General features: G+C 43.6%; 1 protein-coding gene across 1 annotated transcript in view; it reads left to right on the forward strand.

Annotated features, from left to right (window-relative positions):
* The window catches only part of LOC137133295 (titin-like), a 189,449-nt gene extending 168,536 nt beyond the window's left edge, over positions 1–20,913 (forward strand). Inside the window, 25 exon segments of the mRNA XM_067516775.1 lie at positions 96–2,162; positions 2,333–2,635; positions 2,727–3,032; positions 3,225–3,515; positions 3,611–3,910; positions 4,128–4,433; positions 4,653–4,955; positions 5,136–5,417; positions 5,582–6,175; positions 6,281–6,568; positions 6,976–7,275; positions 7,375–7,677; positions 7,789–8,091; positions 8,195–8,779; positions 8,864–9,166; positions 9,394–9,693; positions 10,115–10,690; positions 10,804–11,109; positions 11,280–11,885; positions 12,032–17,127; positions 17,243–17,399; positions 17,490–17,974; positions 18,079–18,232; positions 18,515–18,832; positions 19,566–20,913. Coding sequence (XP_067372876.1) covers positions 96–2,162; positions 2,333–2,635; positions 2,727–3,032; positions 3,225–3,515; positions 3,611–3,910; positions 4,128–4,433; positions 4,653–4,955; positions 5,136–5,417; positions 5,582–6,175; positions 6,281–6,568; positions 6,976–7,275; positions 7,375–7,677; positions 7,789–8,091; positions 8,195–8,779; positions 8,864–9,166; positions 9,394–9,693; positions 10,115–10,690; positions 10,804–11,109; positions 11,280–11,885; positions 12,032–17,127; positions 17,243–17,399; positions 17,490–17,974; positions 18,079–18,232; positions 18,515–18,832; positions 19,566–19,858 — 15,125 coding nt within the window. The 3' untranslated portion in view covers positions 19,859–20,913.
* The last annotated feature ends 266 nt before the right edge of the window (positions 20,914–21,179 follow it).

The following is a 21,179-nucleotide window of genomic DNA, read 5'->3' on the forward strand; positions in this document are numbered from 1 at the left end:
TATATTTAAATGCAATCACATATTTCAAACCAAATTAATTTTGATTTCTATATTATAGGCACATCGCCCTAATTTATCAAAATTGTGTTTTTCAGCTATTCCTGATGCCCCAGGCACTCCAGATGCCACTGAGGTGACAGGAGAGAGCATTACGCTGTCTTGGACTCCTTCAACATCTGATGGTGGAAACCCAATTAAGTACTACATTCTTGAGAAAAGAGAAAAGAAGACTACACGGTTCTACAAGGTGACTACCAAGAAGCCAATTGTCGAGTGTGCTCACAAGGTTCTTAACCTGACAGAGAATATGGAATATGAGTTTCGTGTTATGGCTGTAAATGATGCTGGTGTGGGACTACCTAGCAACATCTCGATTCCTATCAAAGCCGCTGAGCCAAAGGATATTCCTTGTGCTCCATCAGTGGTCTGTGTGTTTGATTCCACCAACACCTCCATCAGCTTGGAATGGAGCACACCTGCAGATGACGGTGGCATGGAAATTCTCGGCTACATTATTGAGATGGTGAAGGGAGCAGAGACAGAATGGAAGAGAGTAAATGAAGAGCTAGTTGCAGAAACAAAGTACATTGTAACTGGTCTACAGACAGGAAATGAATACAAGTTCCGTGTGGCAGCTGTCAATCATGTTGGTAGGGGAGAGTACAAGGAGACACAAGAGCTTGCTCAGGCTGTAGACAGGCTAACACCACCACAGGTTGATATTGATGCTACCTTCAAGCAAACACATATTGTCAAGGCTGGAGGTTCAGTGTGCCTGGGTATCCACTTCAGAGGAAAACCTGTTCCGACTGCCACCTGGGTGAAGGAGGAAGGGGAGCTGGGTGTCATGTCAGAGATCACAAGAAGAGATGGTTATAGTTCACTAATTATTGAGAACTGTTCTAGAAATGATACAGGCAAATACACTGTTAACCTGGAGAATTCCACTGGCAGCAAGGCCATTACATTCACTGTAAAGGTGATGGACACTCCTGGACCTCCACAGGCTGTTGCGATTACAGAAGTGTCCAGAGGCTCAGTCACACTCACCTGGGAGGCTCCTTTAAATGACGGTGGGGCCCGAATTCATCACTATATTGTTGAGAGGCGTGAGGCTAGCCGCCGCACATGGCAGGAGTCTGGTGGCAAGTGCAAACGGCACAGTCTAAAGATCCAGGACTTACTGGAAGGAGTGCCTTATTTCTTCAGAGTCTCAGCTGAAAACCAGCATGGTGTGGGTGAAGCATTTGAGCTAAGTGAGTCTGTCATTGCTACTGCAGAGCCAGCACCTCCCAAGAGAATGGACATCCTGGACACCACAGACAATTCTGTGTCACTGGGCTGGCTGAAACCTGAGCATGATGGTGGTAGCCGCATTCAGTGTTATGTGATTGAGGCCAAGCCAAAGGGTTCAGAAAAATGGGTTGTGGTTGGCAACACCAAGAATCTCACATATGTGGTTGAAAAGCTCAACAAGGGTGATGAATATGACTTCTGTGTGAAGGCTAAGAACGATGCTGGCTACAGCAAGCCCAAGGAAACATTGGCTCCTGTGCTGGTTAAAGAGCCTCACATTGAACCTGCTGCTGACCTTAGTGAGATTACCAACCAGCTGGTCACATGCAGATCTGGTAGCACCTTCACCATTGATGTTCCCATCAGTGGTAGACCTGCTCCTAAGGTCACTTGGAAGTTGGAGGAGATGAGGCTGAAGAGCTCAGACAGAGTCACCATCAAAGTAACTAAGGACAGAACCAGCATTTCAGTCAAGGAAGCCATGAGAGGAGATGGTGGTAAATACTATCTTACTTTGGAGAATGCAGCAGGAGCCAAGACCTTCACCGTTGAAGTTAATGTTACAGGTAGACCCTGTCCTCCAACTGGACCTATCAAAATCTCTTCCATCACCTCTGAGTCCTGTGTCATTAACTGGCAACCACCAGAGGATAATGGTGGCACTGACATCACCAACTATATTGTAGAAAAACGTGAGTCTGGCTCCACTGCCTGGCAGTTAATTAACTCCAGTGTAAAGTGCACATCTCTTTTTGTTGGTCACCTGACGAAGTACATGCAGTACACATTCAGAGTCTCTGCCGAGAATACATTTGGTGTCGGCAAACCAACTGAGTCTGAGACTATTGTTGCAGAGCATTCTTTCAGTAAGTACTACTTTATCAAATATTATTTTGATTTATAAGCTAATTTAATGTATGAACACAACAAATATATACATTTATTAAACACAAAATTATTGGACATCTCTTAGATTGTTAGGCTTTTGTTTATGTGACTATGTTCAACAACAGAGTCTCCTTGTTTTTAATCCTAGCACCTCCTGGCCCTCCAACAAGGCCTTCAGTTTTCAATGTCACTGCTAACACAATGACCCTAAAATGGGAAGAGCCCTACCATGATGGTGGTAGCAAAGTGACAGGGTACTGGATCGAGAAGAAGGAGAGAAACAATATCCTGTGGGTAAGGGAGAACAAGATCCCTTGCTTTGAGTGCTATTATAAGGTGGAAGGTCTGGTTGAGGGTCTTGAATACCAGTTCAGGGTTTATGCAATGAACAGTGCTGGGTTGAGCAAAGCCAGTGAAGCCTCCAAAGGAGCAACTGCTCAAAATCCAGTTGGTGAGTTTGAATACAGCTGAGTATCCCACTACCTACTAAGTATGTAATTGCTCCAACATGTCATGACAAAAAGTTTTGCTTCAATGTTTAGATCCGCCAAGCAAGCCAGAAGTCACAAATGTGACAAGAACCACAGTCTCCCTCAGATGGTCTGCTCCACTGTTTGATGGTGGCAGTCCCATTGTTGGCTATATCATTGAACGCAAGCCATATACACTGGCTGGCGAGGGCCGCTGGCTAAAGTGCAATTATACCAATGTGGCAGAAACATTCTACACTGTGACTGCCCTGGGAGAAGGTGAGGCCTATGAGTTCAGAGTCATTGCCAAGAATGCCAACCAGGTCTTCAGCACACCCTCAGAGTCCACTGGGTCTGTGCAGTGCAAGACCGACTTTGGTAAGCTCTACATTCTTGACTGTGATACAGTACCATAAATTGAGCACACTTTGACATTTGTGACCTTGACGGATCTTAATAAAATGATAACTTTAAGGTGTAACTGTTTTATGTAAATATTTTACAGTACCAGCCAAAAAGTCCCATATCAACAGTAAGTTATTTAATAACCATGTTCCATCTGCTTAACAGAGCCTCCAAAGGCACAGCTAGACAGCAAACTCCTGTCTGAGACAGTAATGGTCAGAGCTGGTTCAGACCTGGTTCTAGATGCTGCAGTAGGAGGCAGACCTGACCCCAAGGCTTTCTGGTCTAAGGGCAACAGGGAGCTGGACTTGTGTGAAAAGTATCACCTGCAATACACTCCCACCAAGGCCATGGCCATCATCAAGTTCTGTGACAGAGATGACACTGGAAAGTATATTCTTACAGTCAGAAATGTAAGTGGAACCAAGACTGCTGAGGTCAACGTCAAAGTCCTAGGTATGTTGTTGTTTTTTTCAACCATTTATTTTAGAGCATTTACTTTGGAAGTATGATTTTTTTAATATATCCAATTGATTCTTTTTTATCTCCAGACACCCCTGGAGTGTGTGAAGGCAGTATTGATATTAGCAAAATCACTGAGGAGTCATGCACTCTTAGTTGGAAGCCCCCTCTTGAGGATGGTGGCAGTGAGGTCTCCTACTACATTGTAGAAAGGCGTGACACCAATAGGCTCAACTGGGTCATCATGCATGCTGAGTGCAAGGACCTCACTTGCAACATCACTGGATTGTTCAAGAACACAGAGTACCTATTCAGAGTACGGGGAGCAAACAAATACGGAGCTGGAGTTCCCCTACAGTCAGAGCCCATAGTTGCCAGAAATACTTTTAGTAAGTGCATCAAATCATTGTCAAATTACATGTTTAAATAATGCTTCTAAAGCATATCTCACAAATGCCAGTTTTTGCTTTCATTTTTTTAAAAATGTAAGATAAAAGCAAGAATCATCCAGAAACCGTGCTAGAGTTCTAGATTGACTTTGAAGTGGAACCACAAAAGAAATGTTTATAACTTCTAATTCTTAACTGTTCTTCTATTTGTATGCAGCTGTGCCAAGTCCTCCAGGTGCTCCTGAGATCCTGGTGTCAGGAAAGGACTTTGCTACCATCCAGTGGCTGAAGCCAGAGAGTGATGGAGGCAGCCCGTTGATCCACTACCTGATAGAGAGACGTGAGAGGAGGAGTGCCCGATGGGTGAAGGTAAACAGGGATGGAGCTCACCTGGACACCACATTGAAGGTGTCTAATTTGACAGAAGGCAACATCTACCAGTTCAGAGTGACGGCCATTAACAAGGCTGGAGAGAGTGAACCCAGTGAGGTTTCTCTGTATGTCGTCTGCAGATTACCAACATGTAAGTTCAGATAATTCTAATTAAAATACCTAACATTATTTACAAATTAAAATCTGACCATTCAACTCTGACTTTTTTTTGATCTTGGGTAAAACAACTAAACCAGGAAAAAAAACATAGTTTTCTAAGATCTTTTTATGTGTTTTGGGTAATCATGCTTTTCAACGGTAAATCCTGTTCGATACACAGATGTTTTGATTGTGATTCCTCTCCTCTCAGGCACCCCTGCTCCACCATCTATCCCCCGTATTACTGACACACATGCTGATAGCATCAGCCTGGCTTGGTCTCGCCCTGTAGAAGATGGAGGAGCTGATGTAATCGGCTACATATTGGAGATGCAGGAGGCCGGAACACAGGAATGGAAGAAAGTCCATGAAAAGACGCTGCGTACTACAGATTATGTGGTAACAGAACTTTCTGCAGGGAAGAAGTACTGCTTCAGAGTGGCCGGTGTTAACATCAATGGTACAGGAGACTTCAGTGAACCTTGTGCTGAGACTGAGCCCGTGGAGAGAATTGGTAAGTCAAAAAGCATGAAATCGATTGCAAATTCTTTCACTTAACCTGACATATACCAAAAATGTATAAATTACAATACACATAAAATGCACATTTTGTTTAATTTTTGACGACTTTGTGGTAATTTGAATTCTTCTTCATGGTTTAAATAACTTAACCAACAACATTACATTAACACAGAAACACCTGACTTTGAGCTACATGATGACCTGAAGAAGACTATTTGTCTCCGCGCTGGTGGTTGTCTCCGCCTGTATGTTAACATCACTGGTCGTCCTGCACCTGCCATCACTTGGAGGAAGCCTGGTGTGGATCTCCACAACAGAGGCTTCATTGAGGTCACCAACACATCCACCACACTTATCATCGATAAGGTTCATCGCTATGATGCTGGCAAGTACACCCTGGTGGCTGAGAACTCTGCTGGAAAACAGGAAGTAAATATTCTGGTTAAAGTCTATGGTAAGTTGATGAAAATATAAACTGTGTACTGCATACTGCAACACTTAAGAGTTTTGAAAAGTTAATTCTACAAGAATGGTTTTGCCATTGGTTTGACTTTATAAATTACAGTTGCTTTTGGGAAAACTAATATTTTAATTACACAATATATATTTTTTTATTAGATACCCCTGGGCCACCTGGACCAATTAAAATCAAGGAACTGACAAAGGAGTCTGCCACCATCTCTTGGGAAGCCCCAGCCGTGGATGGTGGTGCCCCTGTGAACAACTACATCATTGAGAGGCGTGAGGCTTCCATGAGGGCTTACAAGACCGTCTCCTCCAAGTGCAGTAAGACATCATACAAGATTGACAGCCTAATGGAGGGTATGCTGTACTACTTCCGGGTCCTGCCTGAGAACATTTATGGTATTGGAGAGCCCTGTGAGACTCCTGATGTTATCCTTGTTTGTGAGGTGCCTCAGCCACCACACAAACTGGAAGTGATCGATGTCACCAAGACTACTGTTTCCCTGGGCTGGGAAAAGCCAGAGCATGATGGTGGCAGCAGACTGACAGGCTATGTCATAGAGGCCTGCAAGTTTGGCACCGACAAGTGGATGAAGGTTGCCACATTAAAGCTCACAGACTTTGAACACACCATCGAAAAGCTTAATGAAAATGAGCAGTATTTGTTCAGAATTAGAGCAATCAACAGCAGAGGAGCCAGTGAGCCAAAAGAACTTGTTACAGCTGTCACTGTAATGGAACAAAGAGGTAACACAATAATGTTGTTAAATTATGTTAGGCATAAGCATGTAAATAAAACAATGTACATAGCAATCTTTTTGGTGAGTTTTCTATCACTGTTGTCCTTTGCAGTGATGCCCATGGTGGACTTTTCCAGTATTCCTCAGAAGGTTGTCAATGTGCTAGCTGGCAAGACTCTGGAGCTGGACCTGCCAATCATTGGTAGGCCTCCTCCTGTCTGCTCTTGGTACTTTGGAGACAAAAAGATAAAAATCACAGATCGTTTCAACATCAAGAGCAGTGGCAAATTCTCCAAACTGACTGTTTCTGACACCACCATTGATGACACTGGTGACTACATCCTGGAGGTTAAGAATGCCGTTGGTGTTATTGCAGAGGTCATCAAAGTCATCATTCTGTGTAAGAAAACGTCTCTCATGCTGTATTTTTGCTTCAGTAACAATTAAAAATTTATTGTTGATGCCAATCAAAAGCAGATTTTATTAAACTGAAATAATTAGCACCAGAAGAACCTGCATAAGGTAGATGAATATGTATGGTCCTGTAGTGTAGACTTTATTCAATTTGCTTTATACAGAACCATCAATGTCCCCCCACTTTTATGCAAGTACTTCTCTTGCTTATTGTTTCAAAACACATTTTGTGCAGTTTAGCACACCTACCAGGTATTTGAGCACAAAACCTTTAATTCTTACAACAGTATTTAATAAAATTAATTCATGAATTTCCAGATTTTAAAAATATACACATTTATATTTAAGTCAATGAAAATAACTAACGCAGCTTTGTTAATCCTCTCTTAATAGCTAAACCTGACGAACCAAAAGGACCCATCAGGTTTGATGAGATTGACGCCACCACCGTCATCTGCAGATGGGATCCTCCAGTCAGAGATGGTGGAGCCCCCATTAGTGGCTATGTGGTGGAGCAGCGTGATGCTCACAAACCCGGTTGGACGCCTGTCTGTGACTCTGTTAGTCGACCAACCTTCAAATTTGAGAATCTGATTGAGGGAGATGAGTATGTCTTCCGTGCAGCTGCTATGAATCGTTACGGCACTGGAGAGTTCCTGCAGTCTGATATCGTTACTTGCAGGAGCTTGAAAAGTAGGACTTTTGGTTTTGCTGTCACTTGGTCGATGTTACTTTACAGACAGCAATATGTCAACTGCAGTATTAAAATGACTTTTTTCCCCTCTTCCACAGATGTGCCTGGACCTCCTGGCCGTCCAACTATATTTGATGTTTCTCGTGATGGCATGACTGTGGCATGGAATCCGCCAGATGAAGATGGTGGCCTTGAGGTTTCTGGTTACATCATTGAGCGCAAAGAAGTCAGGTCTGATCGATGGGTGCGTGCCAACAGGAACCCCATCACCATGACCAGATACAGGTCAACAGAGCTGATTGAGGGCCTGGAGTATGAACACCGAATCATCGCCATAAATACCAGAGGACCTAGCAAACCAAGTCTGCCATCCAAACCTGCAGTTGCAACAGATCCCATCGGTAGCAGAACTGTTTTTAAGTTTAGAGTTTTTGAAATAAAACACTGAAATCAATTGTTAATCTTTTGAAGCAGCAGCTGAGAATACAGGCATGCTTGTCTTTCCTACTCAGATCCACCTGGCTGTCCTCAGAACCCAAGAATCACTGATACCACCAAGTCTTCTGTATCATTGGCCTGGAGTCCTCCCGATGATGAGGGAGATGCACGGGTGGATGGTTACCTGATTGAAATGCAGAAGGCGGGCACAATGGCCTGGATCAAGTGCAACGCGACACCATCTTTGATTTGTGAATACACACTGACCAACATGCCACAAGGAGAGGAATTCAAATTCCGTGTCATGGCCTGCAATGCCGGTGGCTCAGGAGAGCCTGCTGAAGTGCCTGGAACTGTCAGGGTGACTGAGATGCTTGGTAAGGACACTGAGTTTACATGAACTACACCTGTATTAAGATCATTTGCAATGTTTAAAATTGAAATAAATTAAAACTGACATTTTTAACTATAATTCTGCAGAATCCCCTGACTATGACCTAGAAGTGAAATACAAAGATGTGTATGTTGTCCGCCAAGGAGGTGTTGTTAGACTCTCTGTGCCTATTAAGGGTAAACCTCAGCCAATCTGTAAGTGGTCAAAAGATGGAGGAGATGTCTCGACCAAGGCCATGATTGCCTCCACCGAGGATGCTAGTGAGCTAGTGATCAAGGGAGCTGAGAGGAGGGACTCTGGTGTTTATGACCTCCTGCTGGAAAATAAAGTTGGCAAAAAGAAGGCCCAAATCAATGTTAAAGTCATTGCCCGCCCGAGCGCTCCAGAGGGACCAATGGTCTTTGAGGAAATCCAGGCCAATTCTGTCAAGGTGTCCTGGAAAGTACCAACTGATGATGGTGGATCAGAGATCCTTGGTTACATTGTCGAAAGGCGTGAGGTTGCCAGAAATGCCTGGTACACTGTAGACTCCAGAGTGACTGATACTCAGCTAGTTGTCAAAGGCTTGAAAGAGGGAACAGAGTACCACTTTAAGGTCACAGCGGAAAACGTTTTTGGTATCAGTGCCTCTCTAAAGTCAGACCAGCCGCTGGTGCCTAAGACTCCTCTCTGTAAGTATTGCTCTTTTACAGTGACATAGAACTAATGAGATAATTTAATGATGAATCAAAAAAATCATCTGTTTTTAAAAACAGGTCCTCCTGAGCCTTCAAGCCTCCCACCAGAGATCATGGATGTCACCAAGAGTTCTGTGGCTTTGGCCTGGTCCAAACCAAAGGACGATGGTGGTTCTGCAATTACTGGCTACTTTGTTGAGTACAAGGTCGTTTCTGCTGAGACATGGTCCCGCCACCAGACTAAACTCACCGCTACTATGTTTACTCTCCATGGACTCAATCCTGACACCAATTATCACTTCCGCATCATTGCTGTCAATGACATAGGTGAAAGTGAGGCTGGTCCTCTTTCTGACCCAGTCACATGCATGGATCCATTTGGTAAGTCTGCTCTTCTAATAAATTGTAATTATTAATTAAGAGCTTGGTAATTATTAGACAATGTAATTCTTAATCCACATGTGAATTGTTCACATTGAACCAAAGTAAAATTAGTTTATCAAGACAACTTTCAATAGTTAGCTGGAATATACTCTTTGAAATTAAACAGTAAATATTTCACATCACATAAATAATTGTTACATAAAGTGTTTTTTTTTCCCTTCCAGACAAGCCAAGCCAACCAGGTGAGATTGACACAGTAAGCGTGACAAACAACTTCATAACCATCCACTGGCAAGCTCCAGAGTGTGATGGTGGAAAGGAGATCCTTGGCTACTGGATAGAGTACAGAAAATCCACAGAGAGCACCTGGAAGAAGTGCAACAAGCAGAGGCTGAAAGAAATGGAGTTCACTATGCCTGGACTGGCTGAGGCCACAGAGTATGAGTTCAGAGTGTTTGCTGAAAATGAGACAGGAATGAGTAGACCTCGTAGGACTGCTGCATGCATCAAGACAAAACTGACTGGTAAGTACACTGTAATGTACTGTGTTTAAGAACAGTTTCTTCCCCACTGCAGTCAGTGGCCACACAGCGCCTAAATCCCACCCAGTCACTCTCACTTTTTCAAGTTTTACTATTGCATACTCACTTTCTGTACATAGTTTCTAATTTTTGTTTTTATTTTCTTTTATTCTGTCCCTGTGTACATACTTCATATTTGTTGTGTGTCACACCTTTGCATTTTAACTTTATATTCTAGATTAGGTGTATGCAAATTCCTAGTACCATTAAGTCTTGTAACTGTGCCTGGCAATAAACATTTTTTTGATTCTGAATCTGATTAATATTTGCTGACATTTGCCCTACTTGTTCTTCCAGACTTACTATTAATTTTGCTCAATGTTAGATGTTTTCATAAATGCACCTCTTTATTTTTGATTTACAGTTGAAACTAAACCAAGCCTGAGAAAGGAAATGGATGAAGTAACTGCTAAACTCGGCCAACCCGCGGTCATGAAGTGCCAGATTATTGGCAGACCCGTTCCTGAAATCAAGTGGTATCATGCTGGCAAAGAAATCGTCGAGTCCCGCAAGTATGAGATGAGCTCCGATGGTCGAAATCACTCCCTGTCTGTTATGACTGACCAGCAGGAAGATGAAGGAGAGTATACCTGCAAGGCCATCAATGATGCTGGAGAAGCTGAGACCACAGGCATCCTAGTATTGGAGGCTGCTCCATCCCTCCATCCTGACTACCCACTGAAAGAAACCTACTATGCTGGCCTGGGAACCACCCTGCGCATCCATGCTGTCTACATTGGCCGTCCTGAGCCAAAGATCATGTGGCTGCAGGGTGCAAAGATTCTGGAGAACACCGAGGAAATCAGCATTGAGACCACTGAGCAGTACACACACCTGGTCATAAAGAATGTGCAGCGCAGAGTCCATGGGGGAAAATACAGGATTAGACTCCACAACCATTTTGGCAGGGCTGACACTGCATTCAATGTTGAAATCTATGGTATGTCCATTTAAATCACCCGCACTGAGTGCCATAACAAATGCATTTGTAAAGATGAAATCAGATTTATACATAATTAAATATAATAAAATAATAAAATATATTTTTCCTAGATAAACCTGACATACCTCAGGGTCCCATTGTCCTGGATGCTCTCCTGAAGAACTCTGTTATCATCAGCTGGAAGCCTCCCAAGGACGATGGAGGCTGCATGATCACCAACTTTATTGTGGAGAAGCGTGAAGACAAGGAGGGTGCAGAGTGGGAACTGGTATCATCGTCCATTAATGGCACATCTTGCCGTGTGCCCAACCTTATTGACAGTGCCAGGTACTTCTTCCGTGTGTATGCCCAAAATCGCTATGGAAACAGTGAGCCATTGGAGCTGACCTCATCAATTCTTATCAAGAGCCAACTGGGTAAGTTTTAAATGAAGTGTAAATTTTCTGTTTTAAAGTGGCTCATAACATAATTTGTTTTAATATGTAAGCACATAGTTGTTAAATTTAGTATCAGTAAACATGTAACGAGATACCAAGGTACACTGTGCACTGACAAAAATGTCTGATTTATATATTCTTGTCTACAGAAAGACCATCACCACCTATGTCACCAGTTGTTTCTGGAATCACCAAGGATTCCTGCGTGGTTTCCTGGAAGCCTCCACTTAGCGATGGTGGCTCCAAGATCAAGAACTATTGCCTTGAGAAAAAGCAGAAGAAAGGCAGGAAGGAATGGACTGATTGGACTCCGGTGACCACAGATGAAATTAAACAGACAGTATTCTCTGTCAAGCACCTGACCGAGGGTGTTGAGTACATTTTCCGTGTAAAATGTGAGAATCTTGGAGGACAGAGTGACTACAGCGAGGAGACTGCTCCCATCATCGCAGCTGCAGCTGTTGAGATTCGTGCTCCTGCATTTAAGGAGGATCTGAGGAACATGAGCGTTAAATACAAGAGCAATGCTACCCTGGTCTGCAAGATCATAGGACAGCCCAAGCCTGTAATTAAATGGTTCAGACGAGGTAAAGAGATACATTCTGATGGAAAGAAGATCAAGATACAGGAGTTTAAGGGAGGTTACCACCAGCTAGTCATCACTGAAGCTGATGATGAAGACTCCACTGTTTACCAGATCAGAGCCACTAACCAGGGAGGCTCTATCTGTGCCACTGTCTCGCTGGATGTTGAAAGTAAGTTCATGGATACACAAGATCTCTAACTGACCCAGTAGTGTCCAACCCTGTATTAAATAATACCAGTATAAGCATAATATCATTTTAGATATTATATATAAATATGACATGACATCTGACTTGACTCTTTTACTCATTTCTAGTTCCTGCCAAGATCCACCTGCCAAAGAACCTGAAGGACAAAGAAGCCATCCCTGCCCTGCGTGGAGAGGTGCTAAATATCAAGATTCCTTTTAGCGGCAAACCAGATCCTGTCATTACATGGCAGAAAGGACAAGATCTCATTGACAGCAATGGCCACTACCAGGTCATCGTCACCAGATCATTCACCTCTTTGGTGTTCCCCAATGGCGTGGAGAAGAAGGATGCTGGTTTCTACATTGTCTGTGCCAAAAACAGATTTGGCATTGATCAGCAGACAGTTGAGCTGGATGTTGCTGACGTGCCTGACCCTCCACGCAGTGTCAAAGCCAGTGACATATCACGCGACTCTGTCTCACTGAACTGGGTGGCCCCAGCAAATGATGGTGGCAGCAAGGTTATCAGCTACATCATTGAGAAGTGCGCCACCACTGCTGAGAAGTGGGAGCGTGTCGCCCAATCTCGTGACACCCGCTACACTGTTATCAATCTATTTGGAGGAACCAGCTATCAGTTTAGGGTCATTGCTGAGAATAAGTTTGGACAGAGTGCTCCATCTGAGAACAGTGGACCAGTCATGACAAAAGAGGACAAATCCAGAGTTCTTCTCTATGACAGGGAGGTTGACGATACTGGGCATGTCCCTAAGGGCAAGGCCCAACACTCCGAGACAAAGAATTTGCACAACAAATATGTCATTGCAGAGGAATTGGGCAGAGGTCAGTTTGGCATTGTTCACCGGTGTGTTGACATCAGCTCTGAAAAGACCTATATGGCTAAATTTGTCAAAGTGAGAGGTGCAGATCAGGCAATAGTAAAGAAGGAAATCGCAACACTGAACTTGGCCAAACACACAAACTACCTCCTCTTACATGAGTCTTTTGACAGCCCAGAGGAGCTGGTGATGATCTTTGACTTTATCTCCGGTGGTGACATCTTTGAGCGCCTCAGTACAGCTGAATTTGAGCTTAATGAGCGTGAGATTGTTAACTACATTAGACAGATTTGCTCAGCTCTTGAGTTCTTGCATTCTCAGAGTTATGGACATTTTGATATCAGACCTGAGAACATTGTGTACACTACTAGAACAAGCTCAAATGTGAAGATTATTGAGTTAGGCCAATCTAGATATCTGACTCCTGGAGACCAAATCAAGATTCAGTATACCATTCCAGAGTATGCTGCCCCTGAGATCCACCAGTGTGACTTGGTTAGTACTGTCACGGACATGTGGTCAGTTGGTGTCCTTGCCTATGTACTTCTCAGTGGACTTAATCCATTTACAGCTGAAACCAACCAACTAATGATTGACAACATCTCGACTGCAGCCTACAGCTATGATGATGAGTGCTTTAAGGAGGTCAGTGTTGAAGCATTAGACTTTACAGACCGCCTAATGATAAAGGAACGTAAACATCGCATGACTGCTTCTGAGGCTCTCTCACATCCTTGGATGGTCAAGCCTGCAGAGGAACAGAGCACCAGAGCAATTCCAACTGGCAGACATAAGAGATACTATCAGGCAATGGTTAGGAAAGAGTGGAGCACTGTTGTTTCTGCAGCCCGTGTGGCCAGTGGTGGCTCCATTCGTTCAAAGCGTGGCATCTTTGTTTCCAAGGTGAAGATTGCTTCATTTGAACATGGTCCGGTTGCAGGACAGATTGCTCATGCAGTAGTGAATGAGGGAGGCAATGCGAAATTTATGTGCAACATTGACAACTATGATAGCACTACAGAAGTGACATGGTATTGTGGTGTCAGACAACTTGAAGCTGGGGACAAATATGAAATTGAATATGAGGATGGTTTGGCTGTAATCACCATAAACAAGGTCACAAGGGCAGATGATGGCACTTATAGATGCAAGGTTGTGAATGAGTATAGTGAGGACAGTGCCTATGCAGAGCTGTTTATCAACAATGTTAGATCTTACCGTGACTACTTTACCAACCGCGTGGTCAAGAGAACAAAACGCAGACTTGACACTGCAAGAATGCTTCAGAAGCCACCAGAGTTCACCCTTCCTCTGGTCAACCGTACAGCCTACATTAATGAGAATGTGCGCTTTAGTGTCACCATCACTGTTCACCCTGAGCCTCAAGTCATCTGGCACAAATCTGGACAGAAGCTAATCCCTGGATATGATGACAAGAAATACACTTTCATCAGTGAAAAGGGTTTGTACCAGCTGATTATCCACAACGCTGAAAAAGAGGATGATGCTGAATACAGTGTTGTTGCCCGCAACAGGTACGGTGATGACAGCTGCAAGGCTCGTCTTACTGTTGTTCCACGACCTAAACCAGCAGACCTCACCTTGAGACCTATGTTCAAACGCCTGCTTGCAAATGTTGAGTGCAAGGAGGGCCAGAATGTGCAGTTAGAAATCAGAGTATCTGGCCATCCCACACTGAAATGGGAGAAGGATGGCACACCTATAGCTTTTGGACCATCTATTGAGCTTGTCCGTGAGGGTCTGGATTACTTCATCCTTCATGTCAGAGACACACTCCCTGATGACTCTGGTGTGTACAGAGTTACTGCTACCAACTCTGCAGGATCTGCCAGTTGTCAGGCGACACTCAAAGTACAGCGTGTCACTCATGTAAAGAAGGAGTATGAAATCAGCGAAAAAGAGAAGCAAAGGGTAGCTGCAAAGGAGGCATTAGACAAAAAGGTGAGGCTATCTCAGGTTTTGACTGGCACTGTTGTTACACCTCTACCACCCATAGCAGTACAAGCTGTCAGGGAAGCAGCAACCATGTTCAAACCTGCTGTGACAACTAAGAAGGGTGAGAAATCTGAGGCTGAGATAAAGAAAGAACAAGAGGAGAAGAAGAAACGTGCAGATGAGAAGAGACTACGTATGCCCTATGTTGTTCCCACTCCTCGTGTCATTAACCCAGCTGTTCTTGAAGAGGATGTAGAAATAAAACACTTCAAGCCACTGTCAGACATGAAATGGTATAAGAAGCTGCGGGATCAGTATGAGTTCCCAGAGCCCATAGAAAAAATTAAGCAAAAGAGGATGAAGCGTATACGTCTCTCCAGGTGGGAGCAGTTCTACGAGGTGCCTATCAGGATCAAAGACCAGTATAAGCCAAAGTGGCGTATATCATCACTGACTAAGGATGACTTGGAGACTGTGAGGCCTGCAAGGCACCGCAGTCCTTCACCTGAGATGGATGCCTATCACAGGATAAGGAGGAGGTCCCTTGGTGACCTGTCAGAAGAGGAATTACTTCTACCTGTAAGGGAGTACCTGTCAATGAAAAGAACTGAGGAAGAAAGGATTCGGCTAGAGCAAGAACTAGAGCTTGGCTATTCTGCTTCTCCACCTAGTCTCAGCCCAGTTCGCTTTGAGTTGTCTGCCCTCCGCCCCTCATCTCCTAGAAGAGTCTACAGTGAGGATGAAGAGGGAGAAGACATCCACCATTATGACTCCTATAGAATTCCATCTAAGTATGAAGCTGGTCCAAGTTTTGTTGATCTCCGTCAGCGTCATGACAAAGTCACATACAAACCTCCAGGAGAGAAGCAGAGGGTGTATGAAGAGAAAGAAGATCAGGAATTGCTTCGCCCATATTCAACTGCTCAAAGAATCTCCTCCTACAAGAGTGAACTTAAACGCATGGAGTTTGATGAGAAGATACGAACCTCGAAAAAGGAAACAACTGTTAGTGTCATGGCTGTCTCTGAGGAAACTGAATCTGAGCACCTGACAGGAATTACTTCAGAATATGTTCTTAAACCTATCAAGAAGTTCCTAATGCCTGAACCTGAAAGACCTCCTATGCCTGAAAAGACTGTGAAAACGGAAGTCGCATTTCCTAAAGTTGACTTTGCATCTAGGTATGAGGAGCGGAAGCAGGCTCTGAGATCAGAGAGAAGATCATTGGAGACAAAGGTTGAAGTGGTGACCCAGGCTCCTTTCAGCCTTGACCATGCCCCACGTATTACTATCAGGATGCGATCTCATCGTGTACCCTCTGGCTCCAACACAAGGTTCACCTTGAATGTTCAGGCCAAACCCGAACCTGACGTCAATTGGTTCCACAATGGAAAAGAGATTCAGCAGAGCAGCAAATATCTTCTAACAAATATCAGTGGAGTTCTGACACTCCAGATCATCAACTGTGTTACTGAAGATGCTGGCACTTACCGTGTAGTCTGCAAGAACACTAAAGGAGAGACCTCTGACTATGCCACACTGGATGTAGCAGAAGCTGAATATGCTGCTTTCTCTTCACTTCGCAAAGATGAGGAGCCTCCTTCCTCCCATCTGCCAGAAATGACCAGAACAGACGTGTATCATGTCTCCTCCTCTAGAACAACAGTGAAGGAAACTGTGACTGAAACTGTGAAAGAGACCACGTCTGTCTTTGAGAAACCACAGGAGAAACTTGGTAGACCTGCCAAAATCTTAACTAAACCACAGTCCTTGACTGTAGAGGAAGGAGCTCTTGCTAGGTTTGCATGTGATGTGGATGGTGAACCAGCACCTAGTATGACATGGATGCATGAAGGAGCAGTTATGGGTTCTTCTGCTCGTCACCATATTGTATCTACAGAGTATAGCTCCTCCTTTGAGATATCTGCTGTTGAAATGTCAGATGAAGGCAGCTATGTTCTTCTGGTGGAAAACACTGAAGGCAAGCAAGAGGCCCATTTTACTTTGACAATCCGCAAGTCTGAACACAAGGAGAAAGTAGTCAGCACTCCAAGAGTAACCTCTCCAGAGGCTAAGTCCCCTCTTGCCAAATCCCCTGAACCAGTGAAATCACCTCAGAGAATGAAGTCCCCTGAGCCCATCAAGTCACCTCAGAGAGTCAAATCTCCTGTCTCGCCAAAATCCCCAACGCCAAAGTCTCCGACACCAAAGTCTCCCACTCCCAAGTCTCCAACCACATCAGAAAAGGAACAAGTGATTTGTCCAAGCAAGTCACCAAAAAGAGTGATGTCACCAACTCTGGAAAAGAAGCCATCCTTTTCTGTCAGCCTGAGTGACATCACTGCAACCACTGACTCTGTTGTTAAGCTGTCAGTGAAGGTGATGGGAGAGCCAGGACCTACCATTGCATGGATGAAGGATGGAAAGGTTACAAATTCAAATATTCAAACAAATCTACAGTATACTTAAAATTATGTACACAGATAAGAAATTAAAAAGTGTCATTCTTGTTTACTAAAAATCTTCTTTTCCTGACTGACAGACACTATCTCACGGTGGGAGGTATGAAATATTTGAGGAGTATGGCTCAGCTTATCTGAAGATCTATGAATCCGACGTGTCTGATAGTGGGATGTACAAGTGCACTGCTACCAACAGTGCTGGAACAGTGTCAACAACCTGCATAGTAACTGTACGAGGTAAGATGAGACCTGTTTGTAGATTCAATTTTCAATTGGGTTCAGTTTCGTTGTCATCATCATATACATTTCCATTTATTTCTGATATAGGCCCAAATAGCTCAAAAACAAAAGCTGAAATCTCAGAGAAATCTATGAAAAAAGAAATGAAGGAAGTCCTGTCCTCTGTGACAGAGGTGCAGACCACCCACAGCCAGATGTCCATCACAGAAGGCCAGTCTCTGACTCTGCGGGCCAACATTCCCGGGGCCTCTGGCATCAGGTGGATCCTAAATGGGGTGGAGCTGGCCAACTCAGAGCAGTACAGATACGGAGCGTCAGGAAACGACCAGACCCTAGCCATCAGGGCGGTTAGCCAGTGTGAACAGGGGACTATCACATGTCAGGCTCAAACACGCCAAGGCCTGGTCAGATGTCATTTTGATACCGTTGTCACCTCCAAGCGATCAGATGCACCTAACTTCCTGGTGCAACCCAAATCCCAGAATGTAAATGAAGGACAAAATGTCAAATTTACATGTGAAATTGCAGGAGAGCCTTCCCCAGAAGTGGAGTGGTTGAAAGACAACATGATTGTAAGTAGTTTTTACCAGAAACCATTTTTTTTAGAGCAATGTCTGCAGTGGAACTATCTTTAGGGTAATAGTGATTAAACAAAACTCCCTGTGTCTCTATGCAGATATCAGTTACATCAAACATTAGACTGAGCCGCTCTAAGAAAATGTACACTCTGGAGATATGTGAAGCCACAGTTGCAGACAGTGGAAAATACACAATAAAGGCCAAAAATCAGTTTGGACAGTGCTCTGCAACTTCATCCCTCAACGTCCTCTGTAAGTGTTCACCACATTTCAGCTAAACAAAAAGAAACACACTGTGCCAGTGTATTGAATCAGCATGAATTCCAAACTGTGTGATGAAAAATGAGACTTGGATTGCATCAAAGTAGATACCTTAAATGCAACTAAACATTAAATGGAAATCCAAGCCACATGATCATCCCAGCTTAAACTCTCGTGTATGATGACACTGCATACACATTTGCATAGAGTAAGTGTATTGTACTTGTGCACATTGTGATCTGAGCCATGTGCTTGTCATTTGCATTCTCTCAGCTCTTGTTGAAGAACCAACAAAAATTTTCACTGTGGAGCAGAGAGCTTCTAATGATGCTGCTGCCAGCATACAGAAAGGTTTTGCGGCCTCGTCAGCTCGTATGGAGGCAGCTTCTATGCAGGCCAGCAGCTACAGCAGTTCCCGCTCTGCTGCTGACAAATATATGTTTGAAAGCATGTCTGCAACTAGCATGTGTGCCATGAAGGCTGAGTCAGTGGTTTCCATGAGCTCGAGCAGCCAGATGATGGAAATGTCTGGTCACTCACATATCAAGGACTCCTCCTTGCTGAGGGCCCTCACCACAGGTGTTAAAAGAGGTAAGATGGATTTTAATGGTTGCCTAACTCTGTGATTGCACTTCAGTTGAGAATAACAGGAGGTGGTCCTTGAATCATCTGAGCATGTGTGAGTAAAATTGGAATGCAAAGGTAAATGCAATGTTGGATGAAGTCCCGGCTGTTTATTGAGACATTTGTGTCTTCTGCATTGCTGGTTACATTTCACCCACAAGCAACAAGCCACTGTTCTCCTAAAAAATAAACAAAAAAATGATTTTTATGCCTACACTTTGAGACAAAGTTGTACAATAAAATATATCTCATTCCAAAAGTTGGTACTCTGTTAGTGCTCTATTTTGGACAACATTTTTATGCTTCCTTTTGGAATCAAGCAGTTAAACTTGAAGTACAAAGTCATGATGGCCTGAAACAATCTGGTGGTCTATCATAGCTGGAATCCAGGCTAGTTAGCATGTTACTGCTTAGTTTGCAGGCTACAGTAGTCCAAGTAACCCTGTGAGTGTTCATTATCATTTCATCACAAAGTTTTCAGCCTTTTGAGTAAGAGGAGCAAATAAGTTCTGATGTGCTGTTGGTTACATTGCTGTCTATTGTACAGTTCTATTGCTTTAGGATAGGGCCTTGACTTTTTTTGCGACTATGGTCTTGTAATCGACCCAAAAACAAATGTTAAACCACTTGAAGAAATTAAGTTTTGTAAAGACAAGTATAAAACCCCCATCACTGACCTTTTCCATCTCTTGGTTAACAGGTACTGCACCAAAGATTGAAGCTCTTCCGCAGGATGTCAGTGTTGAGCCAGGGAAGTCCCTGACTGTGGCAGGGGTGTTCTCTGGAGATCCTGCACCCACTGTCCAGTGGGTCCACTCTGGTCGAACCCTCCCCAATGGGGATGAGCGCTACCACGTGGAGAACACTGCTGACCTCTCCACCCTCTTCATCTCCACAGTGAAGGAGGACGATGCTGGAGCATACATCCTCAGACTATCCAACGAGCTCGGCTCCGACTCTGCAACTGTCAACATTCACATTCGGTCCATGTAAAAACGTTTTTGAAAAAGTTAATTTGTATTCTCCTTTTCCCTCATCCAGAACCTTTTTATTTAGTGAAATAGCAACGATAATCTTACTTTATAAAGATCTGGATCACTGTTCTTGTAAATATGAACTATTTTTGTACCAAACTTGACATTAACTTATGCCAAACTAGACTAAAGTCTAAAGTTGTTATAAAATGTGCCATATTGGACAATTATGACTTAGGAACCACTTTTCTGTGACATGTACATAATGTATATAGCCGAATTTAACGGTTATGGGAAATGTATGCATTGTTATTTATGACAATATGAACAAACAAAATGAAACAAAATTTGGTTTAACAGGAGAAAGTTTCATTAGGAACGAATACCCTTTTAAACTGAGAAACTAAACTCTGTGCCTCAACGATAAGTTGAAGACTTAAGATTGCCTCAACAGGTAGAGAGGCTCCCTGTTGATGTTATGAACAGAACCCGAAAGACAAAGTTATTGTTTTCGACACGCATCAGCGCGTGCAATATTACAGTTTTCTATGAGTTGTACCATGACCATAAGACCCTGAGTGCTGTTTGCATTACCCTCATGTAAACAGCATGAACTGGCCTTTTGCTCAGACTGACTGTGTCATACCACCACCATTTAATGACCTGCTGAGGGCGCGAGCGGCCTGCACTCTCAGTGCTTAGATCATTTTACTAAAGAGCGCTGTTTCTGGCACAGCACGGCTGGATTGGCTTTTAAAAAAGTATCATCTCCTGGCCACAAATTAACAGAAAGTCAAACCTCGCTCTGCTGTGCAGAAGCAGCGCCATCTCTTGGAGGACAGTTAGGTAATGCGTTTGTGTTTTTGAGTGTTAGTGTTTGTAGCTTTTAGTCATTTCACCTTGTCAGTAGTCAGGGTCTTCTTTGATCACAGTGATTCCAGCTCCTGTGAAAGGAAAGAAAGCAATTATCTTTGCCCTGCACTTTGATTTAATCGATCTGTTGATGTAGAAGTATTTCATCCTCCTTGAGTTTTGTGCATTACTGATTTAATAAAGCATGATTTCAGCACTACACACAGTCTCTGTTTATTGTGTGTTTTCCTGCTCTCACATTTATTTTTAACTCTTGTCCACTAAAAAAGAGCTGTAACATTTAATTCATTCATTATCTGTAACCACTTCTCCTGTTCAGTGTTATGGCGGTGGAGTCTATCCCAGCTGTCACTGTGAGGGAGGTTGGGTCCACCCTGGGCATGTCTCCACTCCATATCAGGACCAACACAGCCAGAAAAACATTCACACTCACATTCAAACTACAGGCAATTTAGATTTACCAATTA

This window comes from Channa argus, chromosome 9 (assembly GCF_033026475.1).
Source record: "Channa argus isolate prfri chromosome 9, Channa argus male v1.0, whole genome shotgun sequence".
Taxonomy (NCBI): Eukaryota; Metazoa; Chordata; class Actinopteri; order Anabantiformes; family Channidae; genus Channa; species Channa argus.